We start from the raw sequence: 21,932 nt of genomic DNA on the forward strand, positions 1-21,932 counted from the left end.
ACAGGCAGTTGTTTTTTTCCTTCTTTAATGAAAGGGTATGAATAAATATGAGCACAACTGTATGTCTGGAATAAAAAGGAACTAATCAAGTAAAAAGATCTGATCGAAAAACTCCTGGAGCCTCACCGGATGAATCCACTGTTGGGGGGGGCTGTAAAGAGATATTTTTAAAGGAAGGGAAGCAGAAAGAAAAGCCTGATGTATGCCACAACACAAGACTGAAAATCAGGAGAAAGAAGTTCTTTTTAAATCTATCTGTGTGTGTGTGTGTGTGTGTGCATAACTACTGTGAAAAAAGCAGAATGCAGCATCAGATTGACGCGACTTGGACCGAACATTCAACCTCAATGTGATGCAACAGGTCCCAGAATCGTAACGTTACTTATTTACAGAGATACAAGAAGAAAACATGAAACACTTAAACTTGTGTGTGATTCTTCGGATCAGGTGGAAACACAACCGGTACCTTTTGGCTCTACTTCTCTAAATAAACACGTCTTTAGGTTGGTCAGACATCGGTTCCTTGGACACCAGAAATAAGACAAATATGCGAAAGTTTGAAAATTCAACAGTTTAAAGTTTAATGATAACCTCTCACTGGGTTGCATGAACACTGCTCATCGAGCTGACAGGCTGAGCGTGATGAGGGTGTGTGTGTGTGTGTGTGTGTGTAGTACAGTAACTGATCAATTAGCACTGATTCCTCTGTAACAGAAGCTTTTCACTAAAACATGTATTGCTTGTACTCCAGACCCCCACTCAGCTGAACAGCAGCCATTCAGGCCAGCAGACAGGAGAAGATTAAACAATGTCAGTTTTCACACGTCAAACTTCTTCTCTGTTTTTTTGAGAGGCAACATGTTGAACAAGACAATGAAACACAATCACACGTCAACGGCTGAAAACAACAAATATATTAGGTGAAACTATGTATATACATAAAGTTATACGTGGTTATGTCTTCTCACCAACACAACATAATCAAAACCAAGCCCTATTTTGTTTCTTCAGTAAGGAAGACTTTATCCAGCTAATGGTTAATCTAGAAGGTGGATGGATGCCTATAGGAACAAACACAGGTGGGACCAGCCAGGTTATTTATGCATCTTAACGTCATCAAACAAACAAAAAGGACTTTTTTCAAACCAAACTCATCTAAAAAGTGCAACATCTGCAGACAAAACATAACCACAGCACTGTTAGCTTAATTTAAAAAACTAAAAATACAACAAAAGAAAAAAAAAAAACCCCACAAACATCCAGGAGCCGTGAAGTTTAAATTAAAGGGAAACCAAATCCAGCACTCCAGAACTGCTCTTCAGTCAGGAGACACCAAGCTGCAACCTTTATTTCTAGATACTAAAATAAAGTGCCAGTGGCAGCCGCTCGTCTCTCCACCGTGTACAAACCCCGGCAGCGGTTAGTGCATACCTAACTTGGTCCGAGCCTTTGAGCTCCTACCTTCGACAAGCCGACTGAATCTCCAAATATCTACTTTAAATATAAAGACGCTCACTTAAATGTCAGTTTTATCAATTCTTCAGCTATTAATCATCACAAACTCACCAGTAGACATTTCGGTTTTGGGTGTGAAAGCCTGTTTGGGTAAATATGCAAATGCATCATTGGGATTAAGTGCTATTTGCATTAAAAAAAAAAAAAAAAAAAAGGAAAATTCGCCGCTTCTGGAGGAGTCGACTCGACAGCTTTGGCAAACTTTACGTGTGAAATCCCGACCTCTGAAAAAATACTCGCCCGCCACTCTGTTAGCTTGATTGTATGAAAAGTGAGTGAAGTCTTTGAGAGATAGTTTCTTAAAAAAATATCTTGATATGTTCTGTATTTTTTTTCTTTAAAATTATTACTACGAATGTTTCGAGTTCAAGTAGCTTCCCTTCCCACCCGGTCTCGCCGCTCCTCTGCGAGGCGGTAAACCACGTCGGCGACACAAAGATTCAACCTTCATCGTTTTTAAAAGGATAAAACTTGAGTTTTAGTAGCTAAAAAGTACCTTCATTTAAAAATGCAAAAGCCAGTGGAGGTTATGCCTAATTTTCAATTTCTCATTACTGGGAAGACTGGAGCCCCAGATGCTGCTACAGGTAAACCAGTTTCTACTGTTGCATGTATGATGGATGGAGCGTGGACGATGAGAACATGAAGGCTTTAGCAGCTCGTAGCAGTGAAATCTGGATGGTAAAAGCTGTGCAAAATGGCATTGTGAGGTCTCACCACCTTCCAACAGAAGGAGTGAAGAGAGCTTTTAATGGTGGGACTGGGAGGAGGACAAGGAGGAAGAGGAGGGCTGGCTTGGCAGGAGGGTGTGTGTGCGTGTGGGTCGCTGGGGGTGCTGCTGCAGGGTCGTCGACCCAGAATCAGAGGAATCCAACCCCGGACTGCCTTCAGCGACCTCTGTGTCCAGCTGGGCCGGACACTCGAAGTGAACGCAGTGGAACACCTGCAGGGCGATGAGGGTGTGGTTAAAGTCAGCACCATGACAACAAGCAGCCAGGTTATTTTTTTAAACAGTTGTTTCCAGCTGAAAGTCAAAACAATTTGTAGAAAGATCCAGAAGCAGAACTGAAAATGCAAAAAAGGGGTCTCATTTGATTCTGTTTATTATTAAAATGTCCTCTGAGCGCCGGTGTCCTGCAGGTTTTCGACGTGTCCCTGCTGGAACACATCTGACTCTATAAAAGTCTGTCATCTGTCTATAAAAGATGGGCGGAGCTTCTGTGACATCACCCATTGGGCGGTTAACACTGTTGCCATCTTGGCAGGGCCATGCGTGTTGTCTCTCCCAGAAAATACAAAAAATGGGCAAAGAGGTGGAGCTGAGAGGGGGCTGTGAGCGTCATGGATGATTGACATCTACCAAACTTTGACCTGCCTGTAGCTAAGAGCTAACCGAGCTAACCTGGAGCTAGCAGGAGCAAATAGCTAACAGAGGAAAGCTAAGTCACGCTGTTGACTAGCTAAAAACTGCGGTTGTTCTCAATTCCTCCTTACAGTGGGATATCTGGTACCTGTCAATCAAACGGACACACCCCTAATTATGGCAAATTTAAAGATTAAATTATTTCTAAACAGGCGAGTGAGAAAATAATTCACAATTTAATCTCGAAATTCGGCATATTTAGGGGCGTGTCATTTTGATTGACAGGTAACCAATCACCTGTTTCAAGTCAGAAGAACGTAGAACAACCACGGTTTTTAGCCAGTTAACAACGTGACTTAGCTTTAGCCCAGTTACCTCCATTAGCTGGGTAGCTCCCGTTATCTCCAGGTTAGCTCGGTTAGCTCTTAGCTACAGAAAGCTCAGAGTTCACTCGATGTCAATCATCCACCATGACGCTCACAGCCCCCCTCTCAGCTCCACCTCTTTGCCCATTTTTTGTATTTTCTGGGAGAGACAACACGCATGGCCCTGCCAAGATGGTGATGGTAGGAACCGCCCACGAGCTTCAATTCAGCTCTTCAGAAACCTACGGGTGACGTCACAGAGTTCCACCCATCTTTCTATATACAGTCTATGCGCTTTGCTCTGTTTGGAGCCCCTAGTGGATGAAGGGGGAACTGCAATTTTTGTCACCTACACATTGGCTTCACTCAATAAAATACCTTGAAATTTGAAATTTTAACCTAAAGTTGTCCTTTTGGTATGTACCAAGACCTCCATCCTGTTGTTACATTAACAAAAAAAAGTTTCATGCTAAATACTAAAGAAAAAAGGAAAAGATCAAAAATAGTCACTTGCCCCATAAAGTTTAAAAGCTCTAGTAGGTAATGTTGCTCAGAGACATTTTATTTTACTCTGGGTGAAGTGGTTCCTCGTCCTGATAGTCTATACATTCTGTAATCATGAACAATAAGAAATATAGTTAGACCCCTCAGTTTACTGTAAATCTGTAAAAACTCTGTCCAATCCAAACGTTCCGACAAAAATGAAGTTGTTCATTTCTTATATTTTGTAAGCTTCTTCTCCCGGCTCCCCTCCTCCCCCTCCAGCATACCTGATAGCCACATCCTGCATATAAACAGCGTGTTAGGATGAAAATACAAAGTAGTGAAGAAGAAACTCGGAAGGCAAACATGGCTGAGAAAATGCAGGAAGGATTTCCCGACCCGGCTCGGTTTATTTGCCTCCTCCTGATAAACAGCCGAGAAAGAGAAAATCGTTGGTGGAAAAAGCTGCGAATAAAAAAAGCCTTTGATCACGCAAGGAGCAGAACCAGAGGGGGAGGAGCCAAGCCAGGGCGCTACTTTCACATCTTGCCAGCTGCCCAACATGACCTACACCAGCTTTACCAACGGAGGTTGTTGCTTGGTTCCAACATGTCTGCCAAATACACACTGGTTTGAATCAGTTATGTTGCAAAGTGGAGGCTTGGAAAGCCTGCAGGACAGCGGCCAGCGAGGACCAGGATTGAGGATCGCTGCTATAAACAGTAAAAGCAAAACAACACCCAGCCTTTACCTCGTTGGCAGTGTTGTGAGTCCCAACAATACGGATGAAGGAGGCGGGCTGCTTATCAAACTTTAACGTCTGCCACGATCTGCAAGAGAAACACAAAAGAAAATGTAAAAAAAACACATTAAAATGGCTTCGAGTCCTTTTCAAACCGCCTTCACAGAAGAGACCGTCAGCAGCGTCTGCAGGACGCAGAATCTCTTCAGCTTTTCTCAGTAACACATCACCAGGCAGGCGTCCGAACCAGCTACATGAGCCTCTTCTACAAGGTCCTTTCGGAGGTTTCCACACAAATCACAACTTTATTTTAACCACTTCTTTATCTTTCAACCAGTAATGCACTACTGCTTGGGCAGCTCAGAGCAAAGAACAGGTGCTTGTCAACATCAAGAACGTGGAACAGCTGCTGTTTCAACAACATTACATCAGCAAATCTCACAGAACGACTGTTCCTACGTCTTGTAGTCCATCCTTCATTCTGCACATTTCTAGGATGCTTCTGGATGCTCTGGATTCTCCAGCACCCCCACCAGAGCGAGTCTGAGATGCTGCAGACTAGAGCTGCAACTATCGAGTACTTTTGGAATCGGGTACTCTGTCGATTCTTTCTACGAGTAATCGAGTACTTTATATATATATTTTAATTATAATTTGTGAAACAAATACTAGAAACTCAACCAAAGTAAATCTATAAATGTATATTTGTGAAGCTGTTGCACGTGTTGTTACTACCTAATGCATGCGGAAAATGTTTTAAAAGTATCATATTTTAAAATGTGCCGACGTGTTTGTGCACGCGCTCAATGTGTGGAGAAACAATTCTCAACCGATCGCAAATTTCTGCCTTTTTAAAGTGGAACTATTCTGTGCATTTCAGGCTAATTTATTTTTATTTCTGAGACCAGAAGGGCTGGGATTGATCGAGTTATTGTCACAAATGGCTTTATTTACTTCAGACCGACCCTCTCCGTAGGCTGTCAGATCAGCCTGTGAAGGATTAGGCTGATATGAACTCAATAAAAAAAACAAAATACATTGTCACCACACAGCATACAGCCCTACATGTTGGAACCTGAATCAGAGCCTGAAAACGAAGTGGAAAACAGCAACCCACAGCAACGAATGCAGCAGGATGTCTCTCTTTGGTAAACTCACCAGCCATCGTTGGAAATAACTTTATCCCACGTTTTCCACCCGCCTGATGTATTTGTACATGCCCTTGTTAACCAGTAGAAGGTAACCAATCACCGAACCTTATCCCCCGGGACGTCACAAGGATTTCCAAGTAGAAAAAAACTCTCTAAAACGATGCATTTTTCATCGCCATGGAAACCGAACAGAGAGCGTGCTGCAACTCAAACTCAAACTCAAACATGCGTTTAGGTGATAAAAAACAGTGCCGTTCACATGTCTGATGAGGATTCAACACTGTAACACTGTAGAAAGCTCAGAAAACTCCAAATACCAGAATTGGACCCCTTTAATGGACTTAAAAAAAGAATTCACGTAGAAAGAGGACTGACTTGGAAACATGTCCAAAGTATCTAAGAACTAGCCGATGTCTTGGTGGACGACACGCCTGTTAAAAGTGTGTCTGTTTAACACAGAATAAAAGTTTGCTGCAGGAACAGAGGCTCCGCCTGCCGTCATGTGATCCAACAAAGAAATGAGGTGTGGGAGCAGGTTTATGGAGCCCAATCACACCATCATGTCTTCTATTCAGCAGGTCTTTCTGCTGACTCATGGTTGGATCAGATCGTTGTAGAGCGGTTTGCTTTCTGTCTGAAGTTTCTCGTTGCTTTGGTCTCTAATGGCAGAGAATGGAGAAGAGGGGAGGAAAAGACCGAAAAAGTTGCAAATGTGGGACCATTTCATTTCACTGAAAAGGGCAGAAAACGTAGTGCAGTGTGTGTGCTGTAAAGCAGGTGTCAATGTTGCAGCACGTGAAGTCTTGTAATCATCCCTCATCTGTCTCTCCTGCACACACGCCGAGTCAGTAAAGCACTTTGAATTGTCTTGTACATGAAAGGTGCAGCACAAACCTGACTGTGCATTTAATGGATGTTTATTATTGCAGATGTTGTTGTCGCCACAGCGAACCATCGCTCTGGTGAATTGGTACGTTTTACGCCTGATGCCCTTCCTGACAGAACCCTCTGCATTCATCCAGGCTTGGGACCCTCACAGAACAATCCTCCTCGTTGCTGCAGCGGCGTATGTTAATATCGCAGATAAAAGGTTTTACTTTTCCATAAAGCATCTCCAGATAAAAACTCGGCAGTACTGGGAAGCGACTGAGGAGGAACTGGGATCCTCACCGACATGCCACCCTGGTGCGGTCGACCACCTTGGTCCACTGCTGCTGGTTGGTGGAGACTTCGATGTAATAGCTGTAGGAGCGCTCGTCACAGTCCCAGAGTAGCAGCCTGAGCACACGGGGAAAATTCTGCATCAGAAACACGTCTAACCTGAACTGGGACTGCTTAGCTGAACTAACTGGTGCAACAGGAAGCCCACCTTAAGGATCCAATGGAGTAGGGCTGGGCGAGCTGGATGACGATGGCGCCGGAACCCAGTTGATGGCAGGTGTATCCAGAGTCCCAGTCGTAGTTGCGCGTGTCGCCGTTGAGCAACGCGTTTCTGCTCCGACTCACCCCCTCAATGACGCTGGCGCAGGATGCAATGGTCGCCACGTTCTCACTGGGAACTGTGGGCGTTAGGGGCAGGTTAAAGGTCTGTTTGGATGTGACATACACTTGTTTATGTGCAAACATACGGAGACCTGGTCCGAAACCACAGTGGCAGATGGAAAAGGGACAACGAGGCAAAGACGATCAGGTCAACGTGTTTCCTTTGTAGAATACGTTTATCTGGACGGACAACCATTTGTTGAAGCTCAACAGCAACAAAGCTGAACGCCTTAAATCTCTTCTCCGCTCTGTAAAGCGCTTCTCACTGATGGTCACGTTGTCCCACCTGCTTCTTCCACCTCTGTAACACCGCCCACCTCCGTCTCTCGGCTAAAATACTCATCCAAGCCTCCATCACTTCCAGACTCGATCAGAGCAACGACCTTCTGTATGAACTTCCCTCCAGTCTGCTGCCGTCTGCTCACACGTACCCCCTCCAGAGAACGCATCACCCCCACTGGAGTTCAATACCGTAACCAACTTGGGCTGGGCGATATGACCTTTTAGTAATATCCCGATATTTTTATGACATGTCACGATATACGATATATATCTCGATATTTACCTTAGCCTTGAATGAATGCTTTGGTGCATACAATCACATCAGTAAGATGATTTTGTGTCTCCATTAAAACATAATTGCTCATACTGCATTAAGATATGCTGATTTTAATCATTCATGCCAAAAGGATGAAATTGTAACGAAGCAAACTGATCAAAACCGTATTTATTATTAAACAGTTAAAGGCAGAAACATGTCATTTTAAATTTGTGGTACTTCTACCTTTTGTGGCGACACTTTTGCGACATACTTTGCATACGACAGTTGTTTGGTCAACATCGTCTCTCCGGTATCCAAACCACCGCCAGATGGACGATTTTTCTTCAGAACAAATTCTTCTTCCTCCATTTTTTGTAACTCGCGCTGCTACTGGAGTTCTCTGCTAGAAAAGCTGCGACACGCTGCCTCTCATGACGTAGCACGTAGCTCACGTTATGTACATAACTAGGTGCGCTTGCTCTAACTGTCTGTGCAAAGCGGTGCAGAGTCGAGGAGGAGGGAGAAAACCCCGCCCGCAGCTAAAAACAACTGCGTGACAACAGGATACTCGAATATGACAAATATAGGCATTTTCTATATCGCACAGGGGACTAGCCACGATATCTGGAGTATATTCGATATAATCGCCCAGTCCTATAACTAATACTCTTCACCTACAAGTCCCTCCATAACCTGGTCCCTTCATACCTCTCTGACCTTCAACAACACCACCCCCCCCCCACCGCCACCTCCGTTCTGCCAACACCAACCTGACCCCTCCCTCAGAAACTCCACAAAACCCACCAGTACAAACTGGTTTTCCCATAATTACAATTACAGTTTCTTCTATGTTAAGCGTCTGAGTGGCCAAAAAAGCACCAAACAAATTTGATCCATTATTATTATTCTTATAAAACCATAGACGTGCAGTCAGAGCTGCATCTGGTCCTGTGAGAACTTACCAACAAGTCCATTTTCCAGGGTAAACGAGCGGTTGGTGAACATGCACTCAAAAGCCACGAGGTGAAAGACTTTGTTGACGGTGTTGTGCGTTCCCACAATGCGGACGTACCTGATGCACAAGGAAACAAACGATCAAACCTCAGAGAGCAGGGAGAGGAAACAGAGCGTTGGTGTCACCTCCACCTCCAACCCAGGTTTACTTAAACCTTTTAAGTCAATTAACTCATTATTTTTTCCCAAAAAAGGTTGTTAAGCCTTCCAAAGAGGACTTACACATCCAAGTCATGGTTTCCCCCAAACAGCCATTATTTCACAACAAACAACTGTCCTGCGTGCACAAACAATATTTAAAGACAGAAATAAGGTCAAATGATTCAACGGTAAACATTAATTTGCATATTTGATTATTTTCTCAAAGCTTTGTAAAATTAAAAAAAAAAAAAAAAAAAACCAAAAAAAAAAAAACCCCAGAAATATGAAAGTTGAATAAAGAAACCTGAACATGACTTAATGACATGACTTTTATCACTTAATGTTTTATTTGTTTAATTAACCTGTTAAAGAGACAGTATTCAGGGAATGATGTATTTCAGGGAATGTGTGTGCGTGTGTGTGTGTGTGTGTGTGTGTGTGTGTGTGTGTGTGTGGAAAGAGCTTATGTCTTTATTGTTTTTAAATGTCTTGTTATCTACTGCTTGTTTTAATCCTTATGACTTGATTTTATCTTGTAAAGCACTTTGTGTTGCCCGTGGCATGAAAAGTGCTCAAGCAATAAAGTTTGATTTGATTTGATATCCAAATATTATTACTTTTACATTTTGTTGATGTATTAGAGTCAATAGATTTAATAGAAGAAATTTTAGACATACTTATTCATGACTTTATGCTCAAAATCGGAGAAATTATGACATTTTTTCCACAAAGTGTAAAATTCTGTACTTTAACTTGTGAAACAACATTTATCACCGAATTAATTTCTTACAGGAGGTTAAACAACCTTTACACGACTTCCATGTTTCCTTTAAACACGTAGTAACTAGTCAGAAGTCAAACATTAAATGCTCAGATCCGAAAGATCCTTATGGTTCAGCGTAAGATCCAATGGCTTCATGCATCGCCTGGGAAAGTTGCAGTGACCTGTTCTGTTTGTTATGGTGCTAAAAAAGGCAGCAAACAAAGCGAAGCTAAGGGGACGATCATGACAGCAAAATTCTCCCTAATGGTTTCTGTCTGCGGGCGGGTTTTACGATAAAAACGTGGCGAAGCAACAAACAACACAAGGTGATTTGTTGCCTTTGTACCAAGCAGCTGTTACTCTACAGCAGGAATCACCAACTCCGGACAGCTTGGACCAGTGTCCTGCAGGTTTTACATGTTTTCCCTTCTGCAACGCACCTTTTCAAATATAATGGCTCTCCAGTTGTTTATTGTCAAGCAACAGGAAGCATCTAAAACCTGCAAGACCTGGCATCAGAGGTCCGGAGTTGGTGATTCATGTCAGGGATCGGGAGCCGCTGTCCTGCTGGTTTTAGGCGTTTACCTTCTTCAACACCTGATTAACATAAAACAGATTTCTGATCTGTCTGCTGATGATCTGCTCGTCTGAATCCGCTGCAGGCGAACCTGCTAGCTCATCTCCCAAATGACGCAGAACGGACGGACGGACACACACACAAAAGGGCTGCTCGATTTGACAAAAATTATAATCACGATTATTTTGACTGAAATTGAGATCTGGATTATTTAACATAATTATCCAGTATTTTTAAACAACGCTGCGCGTCGTGGTGTTCTAGACTCCGTGTCGTACATTATAACCGTCTAATGTACGGTTCCAAGTTGTTTAATCTGCTTTTACGCTTATATAGGAACTACTTTACGTTGGCCTGGATGTACGTTTCATACCAAACAACCACTGTCAGGCTGCAGCGCGTTTCTCTCATCCACCTGTTAAAAGACGGCTGATCTGAACCAGCTGGTTAACGCGTTGCTATGGTAATGCCCTGTAACGGAGGGATATTACAGTGTTTAACTGGCCGAACTATGTATAGGAAAATAATGCAGCCAGTTGTCACTGACAATGGTATAAACTATGTTTAGGTGAACTTCCACAACCTACTGCAGTTATTCTACATTGACCTGCAGCCGGAGCCGACTGAGACTGGCCGCCTGGGAGTGCTTTAGGACGGGAGAGGCTCCCGCTGCTCCTTCCTTACAGTAACTGCAGAACAATATGTACCTTCAAGTCAGTCGCCAAAACACCAGAAAAGTCTCTAATAACTCCAGTAAAAGTTGCTAGATTTGTCGCTTTTAACAAAAAAAAAGTCTCCAGATTTAGCGAGAAAGTCGCCAAGTTGGCAACAGTGTCTGAATGAAAGCAAAGCGGCTGTGGGAGGAGTTTACAGCACAGCGCTGCAACGCCAGAGACGCTCGATTAGCCAGCAGGAGAGGAAACTGCAGAGAGAAAAATAATCACGCCCTTTTATTTTTATGATTGTTGAAAACCCAGATCGTAATAAAGATTAAAATCCGATGAATCGCCCAGGTCTAGGACAAACTGCACAAAGCTGCTTTCCTTAAAGGGAGAGAACAATCTGGAAAGATAAGCTGGTAAAGAAACAATCATTCATTAATTTTCTTTACCAGCAATCACTGGGTGAGGTACACCCTATCAGGTCGCCAGTCCATCACAGAGAGACAAACAGCGATTTAGAGAGTCAACATGACGTGCACGTCTTTGTACGGAGGGAAGAAGCTGGAGCATGCAAGCATACAAGGGGGAGAACATGCAAACTCCACACATTTGGGTTCGTATGGTTGGTTACGTTACCTGCAAACACGAGGTGTGAAGTAAAGATTCTGCCACGAGCGGCACAGATACTTGGAGTGGTCAACAACACGCACCCAGTCCAGCTCATCCATGGACACCTCGATGTAGTAGGAGTAAGACCTGGATGATGAAAGGGACGACGTGTTTTAGCTGGAACACAGCTGCTTTTACATCAGAACATTCAAATAAGAAGCACAAACCATTATCAGGAGCAAACTGGTTTAAAATTCCCATTAGAACTAAACATAAGTCTCACACTGAATTACCGCCGTGGTTATCAGCGAATGGTCGCTCAACTTAGCAGCACGAGAGCGGATCTTACCGGCTGTCTCTGTCCCACAGCAGCAGGCGGACATGGTTGATGATGGACGGCTGGCCCAGTTTGACCTCGATACCCGCCCGACCGTCCTCTTCAATGGGATGTCTGGAGAAGCCATGGTCCAGGTCGTAGTTCTGGGTGTCTCCGTCCAGCAGCGCCGACTTCAGCTCCCCTTTCACCACCTGAGTGCCGTACTTCATGGTGGCGATGTTCTCCTCCGGGACTGAAGTGCACGAAACAGAGATGAGGACATGCAGAAATCCAAACTAAAAGTTAAACCAGCAGCGAGACGAGGAGGACTGACTGAGCATTCCCCGGTAGTTCAGGTCCATGTTTCGGCTCTCCGAGCGGGTCTTGATGGCGTCCAGCAGGTCGTCTGGACTCAGAAGGCCAGACGGCCGCACCACGTTCAGCATCTCCGTCAGAGTCATGAGTGGCAGTCGCACCGCTGACATCACTTCCTGGGTTTCAGCGCCATCCTCGTGCTGCCGGCACCAGCGACACAAGGCCTGGAAGATCTCCTTCTCACTCGCAGCAAACGAGTCCCGCCTCACCACCGTCAGCAGAGCGGTCTGCAAACACGCAGTTTCAATACCAAGTCATGACGGACGTAAAACATGATGCAACAGTCACACTGGAAGCTAAATAATCCATCCATCGTGGGAGCAGCAGCCTGAGCAGGGAAGCCCAGACTTCCCTCTCCCCAGTCACATTTGCCAACGCCAACAAGGCGTTCCTCGGCCAGCCGAGAGATATAATCCCTCCAGCGTGTCCTGGATCTTTCCCGGGGTCTCCTCCTTAAACACCTCACCAAGGAGATGTCCATGAGGCATCCTAACCAGATGCCCCGAGACACCTGAACTGGTTCGTCTCAAGCTAAATAAGCTAAATAATGATGTTTTTATTTAGCTGAAATACGAACCACTTGGAGGATTTATAATCCAAACCAAATAACATGCAAACTTCCTGCAGGGTCAGCGTCATTAAAGTGATCTGGACACATCTAAAAACACTATTTATGGACGCCACTCCTACTGGACCGAACAGACTGGGACTCTACTGAAGTGGATCAATTCACACATGTGAGGTCAGCTTTCCCAGGGCGTCCTCCAAACCATGCACACCATGCATGCAATCAGTCCACCGCGGGGGGTGGGGTATCTTGGCCCTTGCCCTTTTGATGTCTCCCTGTTCCAACACACCACATTCAACTACATGAATCACTGTGCAGATCCTGATAAGTTGTTGGATCCATATGATTTGAATCCGGTGTGCTGGACCAGGGACACATGGAAAACCTGCTGGATTCAGGCCCTTGAGGACCAGGTGTCCCCCCCTCCCATCCCTCCAGTCTACAGTAGAGTCCTCTTTCAGTGAAGCATTGCTGAGGTGGGCAAAGTCGCCCTTTCCCTTCAAAACAAACCTCCATGATGAGAAACACATCATAATAATCTGCTTTAGCTAATAGATTTTTTGTGTCATCAGCGTGGTTTCAAACACTCAACCTGCAGACTGTCAACCTGCAGACCCTCGCAGACAAATGTACCGGCCGGTTGAAAAAGCAGACCTGTATACAAACCTAAACTGGCTTTAAATGGCAGGAATTAAAAGAAGAATATTTAATTTTAAACTTCAACATCATCTTCTTTACAACAAAGACGAAACTATCGGTAATGTGGTTTGAAGTGTTTGAAAGCATCCATCCATTTTCTCCACCCGCTACATCCCAGCAGTTACCCGGCGAGAGGTGGGGCGACCCTGGACGGGTCACGGCTCCATCACAGGGCTGAAGCATGGAAGCAGCAACTCATGTTTGCTCTTAGAGAGAATTTAGAGACACCAGTAAACCCAGTATGCATGTCGTCAGCCTGTGGGCAGAGGACCCAGAAGGAAAACATGCACAAATCAGGCCTGGCGTGAAGCTTGCACCACCAGTACAGCTGAGGCTCGAACCAGGAGCCGTCTTAATGCGATGCAACAGTTTGAAACCAAGAAAATAACTTTTTACGATCATATGGAAGCGCTGCAGAGCCATTACAAGCAGCATTTGACTGCAAGAGAATCCAAAAAGCACAGTTACAAGATTTTTAGAGGGTTAAAAGCCTCGTTTCGGTTCAGGATGAAGGATTACTGCTCATCTGGCTCTTCTAGCTAGCTGGCTGCTAAACAAACCATGACTCCCCGACTTAAAAACAGGCATTTTACTTCCAGAAAACTGGATCTAAAAGTAAAAAAAAAAAAACATATTTAACTGCTGGAAGGTGAAGCTTTGGAAAATCTCAGAGCTTAAAATGAAAACGTTTCCCAGCAGTTTTTACTCCTACTAACCATGTCAGTGATTTCATGGGAAATCGCCACGACGACGACACTCACATCAGGATTACCGCGGGATTGCTGCGACACTTTGAACACTCAGTCGGTGCATTAAGCCAGCTGATCCCAGAAAACACTTCTTACCTTGGAAAGACTGAGAAAACCGTCTGAATTCAACACTTCGGGGGCATGTCTGTCCATGTAGGCGCAGCAGGCCGCACTGAGCGCGCTCAGTGAGTAGAGACTGGCCACATCAAACACGAGGCAGACGTTGTTGGTATGCAGGATGGTGCGGAGGAATTCGGAGGTTGAATCCTCCAGAGGCTGGAGGCCGTAGCGGTGAGCCAAGCCCAGGAAGTCCAGCAGGACCTCTTCCCGGGCGGAGCTGAGGCTGGCTCGGCCTGTGTACAGGTAGTTCAGCAGCATGGAGAAGGCTTCGGCTCTGGTCTCCTCCAAACACACCTCCGCCTGGGGCTGGGACTCCTTCATCCCACCATACAGCAGGGCCCTAAAGAAACAACAAAACACATTTAATGGAAAGCTATTTGCTTCCTTTTCTGATGAAGCTCAAGTTCTCCAGACTGTTCTTCACCTTTAAATGTTAGATTTCAGGCGGTCGCAAGCAGCCAGACACAGTTTGAAAAGCTCGATCAATCGCAAAACTGACAAGATTTTCTGTTTTTCTGTTCACACGGGATAACTGAAGAGAATTAGCCGACATTTACAGACATCTCCGGGATATGATACAAAAACGCTGGCACCTCGACACCACCTAAACTGTTTGTGTAATGAACTGTATTTAGATTTTCATCCATTGATTTAAGCGGCTGGGACAAAAGGAAGTCCTGCCCAGTAGGCTTTAAACCAGGGGTGTCCAGCTCCGGTCCTTAAGAGGGCGCAATCCTCCATGTTTTCCATGTATCCAACACATCAGACCCAAATTAACCCTTAAATGTGCAGAACTTCATTGGCTTTTGGATCCATTTCATGTAAGCCAGGTATGTTGGAGCAGGATAGGCGGAAAACTTGTAGGACAGCGGAGACCTTGAAGACCAACTTTAGACACCCCCCGCTATAAACAGTAACATAATCTGCATGAATTGATCCACCATTTGTACCAATGTTGCTCCTTTTGCTTCCGCACATTAAAGGTAGAGAATGTAAGATTTTCAATATTTTCAAAATAAATTAACTAAAAAAATAACTACAATCATAATTAGTTATTTAAACATGTAGGTTCCAGTCTGTCCATATTTGATGCGTTATTAAATTACAAGTTTAATTAATGACAAAGACCCTTCTTGAATGTTTTCTGACCAGTAAAAAAAAAAAAGTACTTTTTTTCCACCAGTAGGGGGAGTATAAGCCCATTTATTGCAGAGCAGCTCTGAGCTACAGCTCACAAGCGATTCCTGCCCTCATTGGAGCTGGCAAGGAGGAGGGGTGAGGGGTAAGTTTTGCTTATTACTGCCAACCTGTGGTCGTTTGTGGAGGTAGCAGTTTTGTGGTTTTACTCACGACCTGGTGTTTGCCACCTGTTGGTGGAAAGAATCGCCTTGAAATCTTACATACTCTGCCTTTAAGGGCTGATGGGGTCTTACTGGTCCAGGACCCATAAAGCAAGCCTCCACTCGTCGCTGAATGGGAAATAGTATGCATCGAGGAAACAAATAACACCAGCTCATGAGTCAAATCTAAACAAATCACACCGATGTCTTTTCACATTGTATTAGTTTTAATGCAGAACCTCGGAGCTCAGCGTAATGCAGCAGGTAGTTTTCACTTCACAAGTTACCGACATGTTAACAGATTAACATCACAGATATTAATACAGATTACATGTGATCCCTGGGTCAAACTAATTAGATTAAATTCAACTTTACACATGTACGAAACGCAGTTGGCATCTAACCAGAGTGCAATCAGCAACAAGTGCAAAGTATATGTCATCTGCAGTATGTACAAGTATTTCACAGCTTTGGCATGAAGTGATTGTCACAGTATACTGATTTGAGTACTAAAAGCATTAAATACAGATGGGTATAGGCTTTAAATATACATCCAGTGTTGGGAGAAGCTATTAACATGATTACAGATGGTATGTGCAGGTCTTATACTTTATCACTAGTGGAAGTGGATCACGCCAATCACCAAGTCACGCCAGCTTTAGGTGCATGCATCCTTTAGGGGACATAAACAGTCATAATACCATACAGAGCTTGACGAAAAGACAATACTTTCAGTCTAATGAACCTCAATAAGTCCAGACACAGAGGGACCCTGACTGACTCACACCTTAATGATGACATCATCTTGTCAGTGAGGCAGCTGCAGCCTCACATGGAGAGACTGGTAATAAGATCAGCTTCATGTGTCCCACTAAGTATCAGTACCTCGCCTTGTTCAACATGTTTCTTGTTGTTAATATGTTGCACTTGGTTGCAGTTTAGTGGCTGTAATTATTGTTTCTTTTCCCTCCAACTATGGCTTTTCTGTTCTATTGACTTATACATCTTTATATAACTTTTATTTGCACTGATAGGTAAAAATACACTGTAATAGCTGTTGAACAGTAACTAAAATAACTTTTTACATTTCCTCGTGTTTCATCCTTAAAGCTGCAGTGTTCGGCCCGTGGCTTACTGGAGCATTTTCAGTTTGGCCCTTGGAGGTGAAAAGTTTCAAAGTCATTGACATAAAGCGAGATAAAGAGGGTTCAGGTTTGTGTCAAAGTTTAAAATGGTCATATCAAATATTTTCTTTTATGCTTTTTAGAACTGTAAAAACTGTCATTTTTAGCTTTTTTTTTTTGTTCATTGAACACACTTAAATACACTCAGTGCTTTAAGTGGGCCGGTACGCAGTACCAGCACTTTTAAATTCTATCCCTTTGCGTACCGGGACTATTTTTAACAGCATATGGTGCATACCGGGACTATTTTTAACAGCATATGGTGCATACCGGGACTTTTACCGGCTTTCTTCAACAATCAGTATACCCTCCTACGATTTCACCACATACTACATCTTAGATTTGTTTATTTTAATAGAAAAAAAAAAAGTCGCCTCAAAAGAAATGTATTGTTAAGACCGGTTTAGACGCACAACGCTTGCTGTAGCCAACAACGTCACGTTGTGAAAGGTGGAGAAAAATAACTATGGCGGCTGTAATGTTACAAACTGGAGCAGAGCTGAGTGATGACAGTAGTACTACTTAACAGTCATTTACTACACCATACAACGAGGGTCAGATGCTGCAAACTAAGTCCATGGCTGGTCAGTATTTTGAGTTTTTGAAGATTATTTCTAGATTAAAGATAAAATCATGTTCCTCAGTAGCATGGACCAGGCCTGATGCTGGGAAAAACATATTTCACAGAGGAAAAGTGTGATAGTTATACACTGTTAAATTAGTCTGGGAATAAGCTAAATAAGTCTAAGTGTAGGACTTTTAATGTTTTTAACCCTTTCATGCATTGTGGCCCTGTAGTGGGCACCTATCTATAAGCAGGAAAGGGTTAATTAACTTTAAGTTTATGTATTTACTTTTGGTGGTCAGTGTTATTTTTAATGTCCAGCAATGAGGCTTGAAGTTCATAAAAGTGTCTCCATGGCACTTTTAATTTGGCAAATGTGGATTTAATTTAGAAACTTCTGTTTTTTGTCATTTCTGTGCTATAAAACTATTAATTTACGGATCAGTTTATAGATCTACATGTAAGTACAACCCATGTTTTTGTCCCATATTTGCATGACACCAAGTCCTTAAGGGAGTACCACCACTTATTTTGTTCTACCTAAAACACTGAATACAGAAATTCAGTGACTTCGAGTTTCTGCAGAGGATTGTGTGAGTTTAAACATATAAATGTACCTGAAATAGTGGCAGCGAGCTGCCAGGATGACCCTGTGCGCCGGGAAGCGCTTCCCCTCCACGATGAAGGTGACATCGCTGTACTCCTCTCCCAGCACCAGCGCTCCCAGTTGCTCCGACAGCAGGTGGATGTGGTCAATCTCTGACACGGAGGCCAATGGACGCAGAGGGTGACTGTTGCTCATGGTGGTCGGCTACCAGTCACATCTGTCACAACACAGAAGGCATCAAACTGGGAGCAAAGCTGAAGAGAAGGCATTAAACTGGGAGCAAAGCTGAAGAGAAGGCATTAAACTGGGAGCAAAGCTGAAGCAGAAGGCATTAAACTGGGAGCAAAGCTGAAGCAGAAGGCATTAAACTGGGAGCAAAGCTGAAGCAGAAGGCATTAAACTGGGAGCAAAGCTGAAGAGAAGGCATTAAACTGGGAGCAAAGCTGAAGAGAAGGCATTAAACTGGGAGCAAAGCTGAAGCAGAAGGCATTAAACTGGGAGCAAAGCTGAAGCAGAAGGCATTAAACTGGGAGCAAAGCTGAAGCAGAAGGCATTAAACTGGGAGCAAAGCTGAAGAGAAGGCATTAAACTGGGAGCAAAGCTGAAGCAGAAGGCATTAAACTGGGAGCAAAGCTGAAGCAGAAGGCATTAAACTGGGAGCAAAGCTGAAGCAGAAGGCATTAAACTGGGAGCAAAGCTGAAGCAGAAGGCATTAAACTGGGAGCAAAGCTGAAGAGAAGGCATTAAACTGGGAGCAAAGCTGAAGCAGAAGGCATTAAACTGGGAGCAAAGCTGAAGCAGAAGGCATTAAACTGGGAGCAAAGCTGAAGCAGAAGGCATTAAACTGGGAGCAAAGCTGAAGCAGAAGGCATCAAACTGGGAGCAAAGCTGAAGCAGAAGGCATTAAACTGGGAGCAAAGCTGAAGCAGAAGGCATCAAACTGGGAGCAAAGCTGAAGCAGAAGGCATCAAACTGGGAGCAAAGCTGAAGCAGAAGGCATCAAACTGGGAGCAAAGCTGAAGCAGAAGGCATCAAACTGGGAGCAAAGCTGAAGCAGAAGGCATTAAACTGGGAGCAAAGCTGAAGAGAAGGCATTAAACTGGGAGCAAAGCTGAAGAGAAGGCATCAAGCTGGGAGCAAAGCTGAAGAGAAGGCATTAAACTGGGAGCAAAGCTGAAGCAGAAGGCATCGAACTGGGAGCAAAGCTGAAGCAGAAGGCATTAAACTGGGAGCAAAGCTGAAGAGAAGGCATTAAACTGGGAGCAAAGCTGAAGCAGAAGGCATCAAGCTGGGAGCAAAGCTGAAGCAGAAGGCATCGAACTGGGAGCAAAGCTGAAGCAGAAGGCATTAAACTGGGAGCAAAGCTGAAGAGAAGGCATCAAGCTGGGAGCAAAGCTGAAGAGAAGGCATTAAACTGGGAGCAAAGCTGAAGAGAAGGCATTAAACTGGGAGCAAAGCTGAAGCAGAAGGCATTAAACTGGGAGCAAAGCTGAAGAGAAGGCATCGAACTGGGAGCAAAGCTGAAGCAGAAGGCATCGAACTGGGAGCAAAGCTGAAGCAGAAGGCATTAAACTGGGAGCAAAGCTGAAGAGAAGGCATTAAACTGGGAGCAAAGCTGAAGCAGAAGGCATCGAACTGGGAGCAAAGCTGAAGCAGAAGGCATCGAACTGGGAGCAAAGCTGAAGCAGAAGGCATTAAACTGGGAGCAAAGCTGAAGAGAAGGCATTAAACTGGGAGCAAAGCATAAGCAGAAGGCATCAAACTGGGAGCAAAGCATAAGCAGAAGGCATTAAACTGGGAGCAAAGCATAAGCAGAAGGCATTAAACTGGGAGCAAAGCTGAAGAGAAGGCATCAAACTGGGAGTAAAGCAGAAGCAGAAGCCTGGGGGTGAGCTTATGCTAAATGCTACGTTGATAAGCAGATTGTCTTTAACAGTAAGAGGTAAGTAAGTCAGAACATTCTGGATCATTTTCAGACAAACAACTAATAATTCTACTAAACCGAATTAGAAAAAGGTAAACAAGCAGTCTTTATATGTTTAAAACAGAGAAGAAGCGACGCAGAAGTAACCAGGTTGTCCCGTTTAAACAGCAGCTGTCTCCGCGGACATTTGTCCCCTTATTTAACTTCATAGTCCTTTAAAAACTTACCGAATAGCTACCGTTCAGTTCCGTGTTTAGATCAGTTTAAAGTATTAAATACAGCAGTTGTAGAATATTAAATTTAGGGAAAGAAAATGATGCACCAATTTCCAAAACCTAAATGCTGCAACATCACAGCAGTGGAAACTAAAGTGGGCCGTCAGACGAGAGCTTCCGGTGTTGCTTCCGGTTCTAGTGCAGCTTTAGCGCCACCTGCTGAATTGGAGGGATATACATGTGTATATATATATATATATATATATATATATATATATATATATATATATATATATATATATATATATATATATATGAATAAATGAGCACAACTATCTCTCTCTCTCTCTCTCTCTCTCTGTCTATATATATAGACATATATATATATATATATATATATATATATATATATATATATATATATATATATATATATATATATATATATATATATATATATATATATATATATATATGTCTATATATATAGACAGAGAGAGAGAGAGAGAGAGAGATAGTTGTGCTCATTTATTCATACCCTTTCATTAGAGAAGGAAAAAGCAACATACGGAAATAGAACAAACAACTTTAATACAACAGGGATTTAAACAAAACAAAGTAATTACAGACGTGGAAAAGCATGATGTGCAGAATATGAAAAAAAAAAAAGAATTTGGCACAAAGATACTGTTTAATGGCTTTTTATTGTTGGAGGAAGACAAAGTTGAAATGTAAAGCTTTAATTTAGTTACCAAAGAGGCACTCAAGGGTTTCATCTTGGTTTTCATTTATGGAGGTAAAATTGGGCTTACAACAACATATGGTTAGGGGCAAAAAAGGCAAAAGGGCCAACCATTACTATCTATGTTTGAGAACCCAAATTAATCCTTCAATATGGTTTAAATCAGTCATGGATGTTGGTCAAAATAATTTGGCAGATACTTACTCAAGCTGCCGGTGGAAGAAGCCTCTGTTTAAATTATACCCAATAAAACAATGCATTTTGTCAGTTTCTGTTTTGTTTCTCTAGTACATCTGCATAATTGCTGCATTAACTTATACACAACGTGGAAACAGTAAAGTTTTTACCAGTGTTTCACAAATGGGGGTATTTGGTTAACACTCCGTATAAAAGACAGATAGGTTCTGAACAACGCACACAAACACTGTTTTGTTGAACCTCCAAAATGCATGATGACCATCTCCATTTCTGGCTGCAGCTAATTTTAGGTGAGAGGCTTCCAGGCTTCCAAATATGGAAAAACTGGTGTGTTTAAGGATGCTATCTGAAAGTTGATAATACAGGCTTGTGTTTATATTCAGAGTGAGTGATTAAAACTTAAGAAACAGGATAGAAAATACCAGCAGAATCTGCTGTACAAAGAAAACACACTGATTTGCTGACATGCAATCTGCAGCTGAAAGAAGGGATGGTGTTAATGGAGTCTGCTGCGCCAAAAATCCAGTTTACTGACCTGAGAAATAGACATCAAAGGTGCACCGTGGCAGATGGAAGCACAAAACAGGACATTCAGACATTTTCTATCACAGTTCATTTATTTAATTCATTAGAAATGACAGAAAACATTGGAGCTTGTTGTTTTTTCAAGGTATGCAGTTACAATGCATTTCTCATTTACAAAACATGTACTTGTACAAAACATTTACATCCGCAGAAGGGGGATGAGATCATAACAGGACAAGGTGGAGGTCATGAAAAAGAAAAAGAAATGCGCACGTACACTAAAAAAAAAAAAATATCCTGGTAAAAATGTAGACTTTTTGTATTTTAATTACATGTA

The 21,932-nt window shown here is 43.1% G+C and overlaps 1 protein-coding gene across 1 annotated transcript; it reads right to left on the minus strand.

Annotated features, from left to right (window-relative positions):
• Positions 1–605: 605 nt before the first annotated feature.
• On the minus strand, positions 606–20,268 carry btbd9 (BTB (POZ) domain containing 9). The gene is made up of 11 exons (XM_079255573.1): positions 20,143–20,268; positions 18,002–18,208; positions 14,272–14,635; positions 12,119–12,386; positions 11,818–12,037; positions 11,496–11,615; positions 8,665–8,774; positions 6,989–7,178; positions 6,790–6,897; positions 4,478–4,556; positions 606–2,458 (listed from the first exon to the last, which is right to left on the minus strand). The coding sequence occupies exons 2-11, from the start codon at positions 18,184–18,186 to the stop codon at positions 2,264–2,266; spliced, it is 1,839 nt and encodes a 612-aa protein (XP_079111699.1). The 5' UTR covers positions 18,187–18,208; positions 20,143–20,268; the 3' UTR covers positions 606–2,263.
• Between the last annotated feature and the right edge of the window lie 1,664 nt (positions 20,269–21,932).

The sequence above is a fragment of the Telmatherina bonti genome, assembly GCF_933228915.1.
Source record: "Telmatherina bonti genome assembly, chromosome: 16".
In the NCBI taxonomy this organism is placed as follows: Eukaryota; Metazoa; Chordata; class Actinopteri; order Atheriniformes; family Telmatherinidae; genus Telmatherina; species Telmatherina bonti.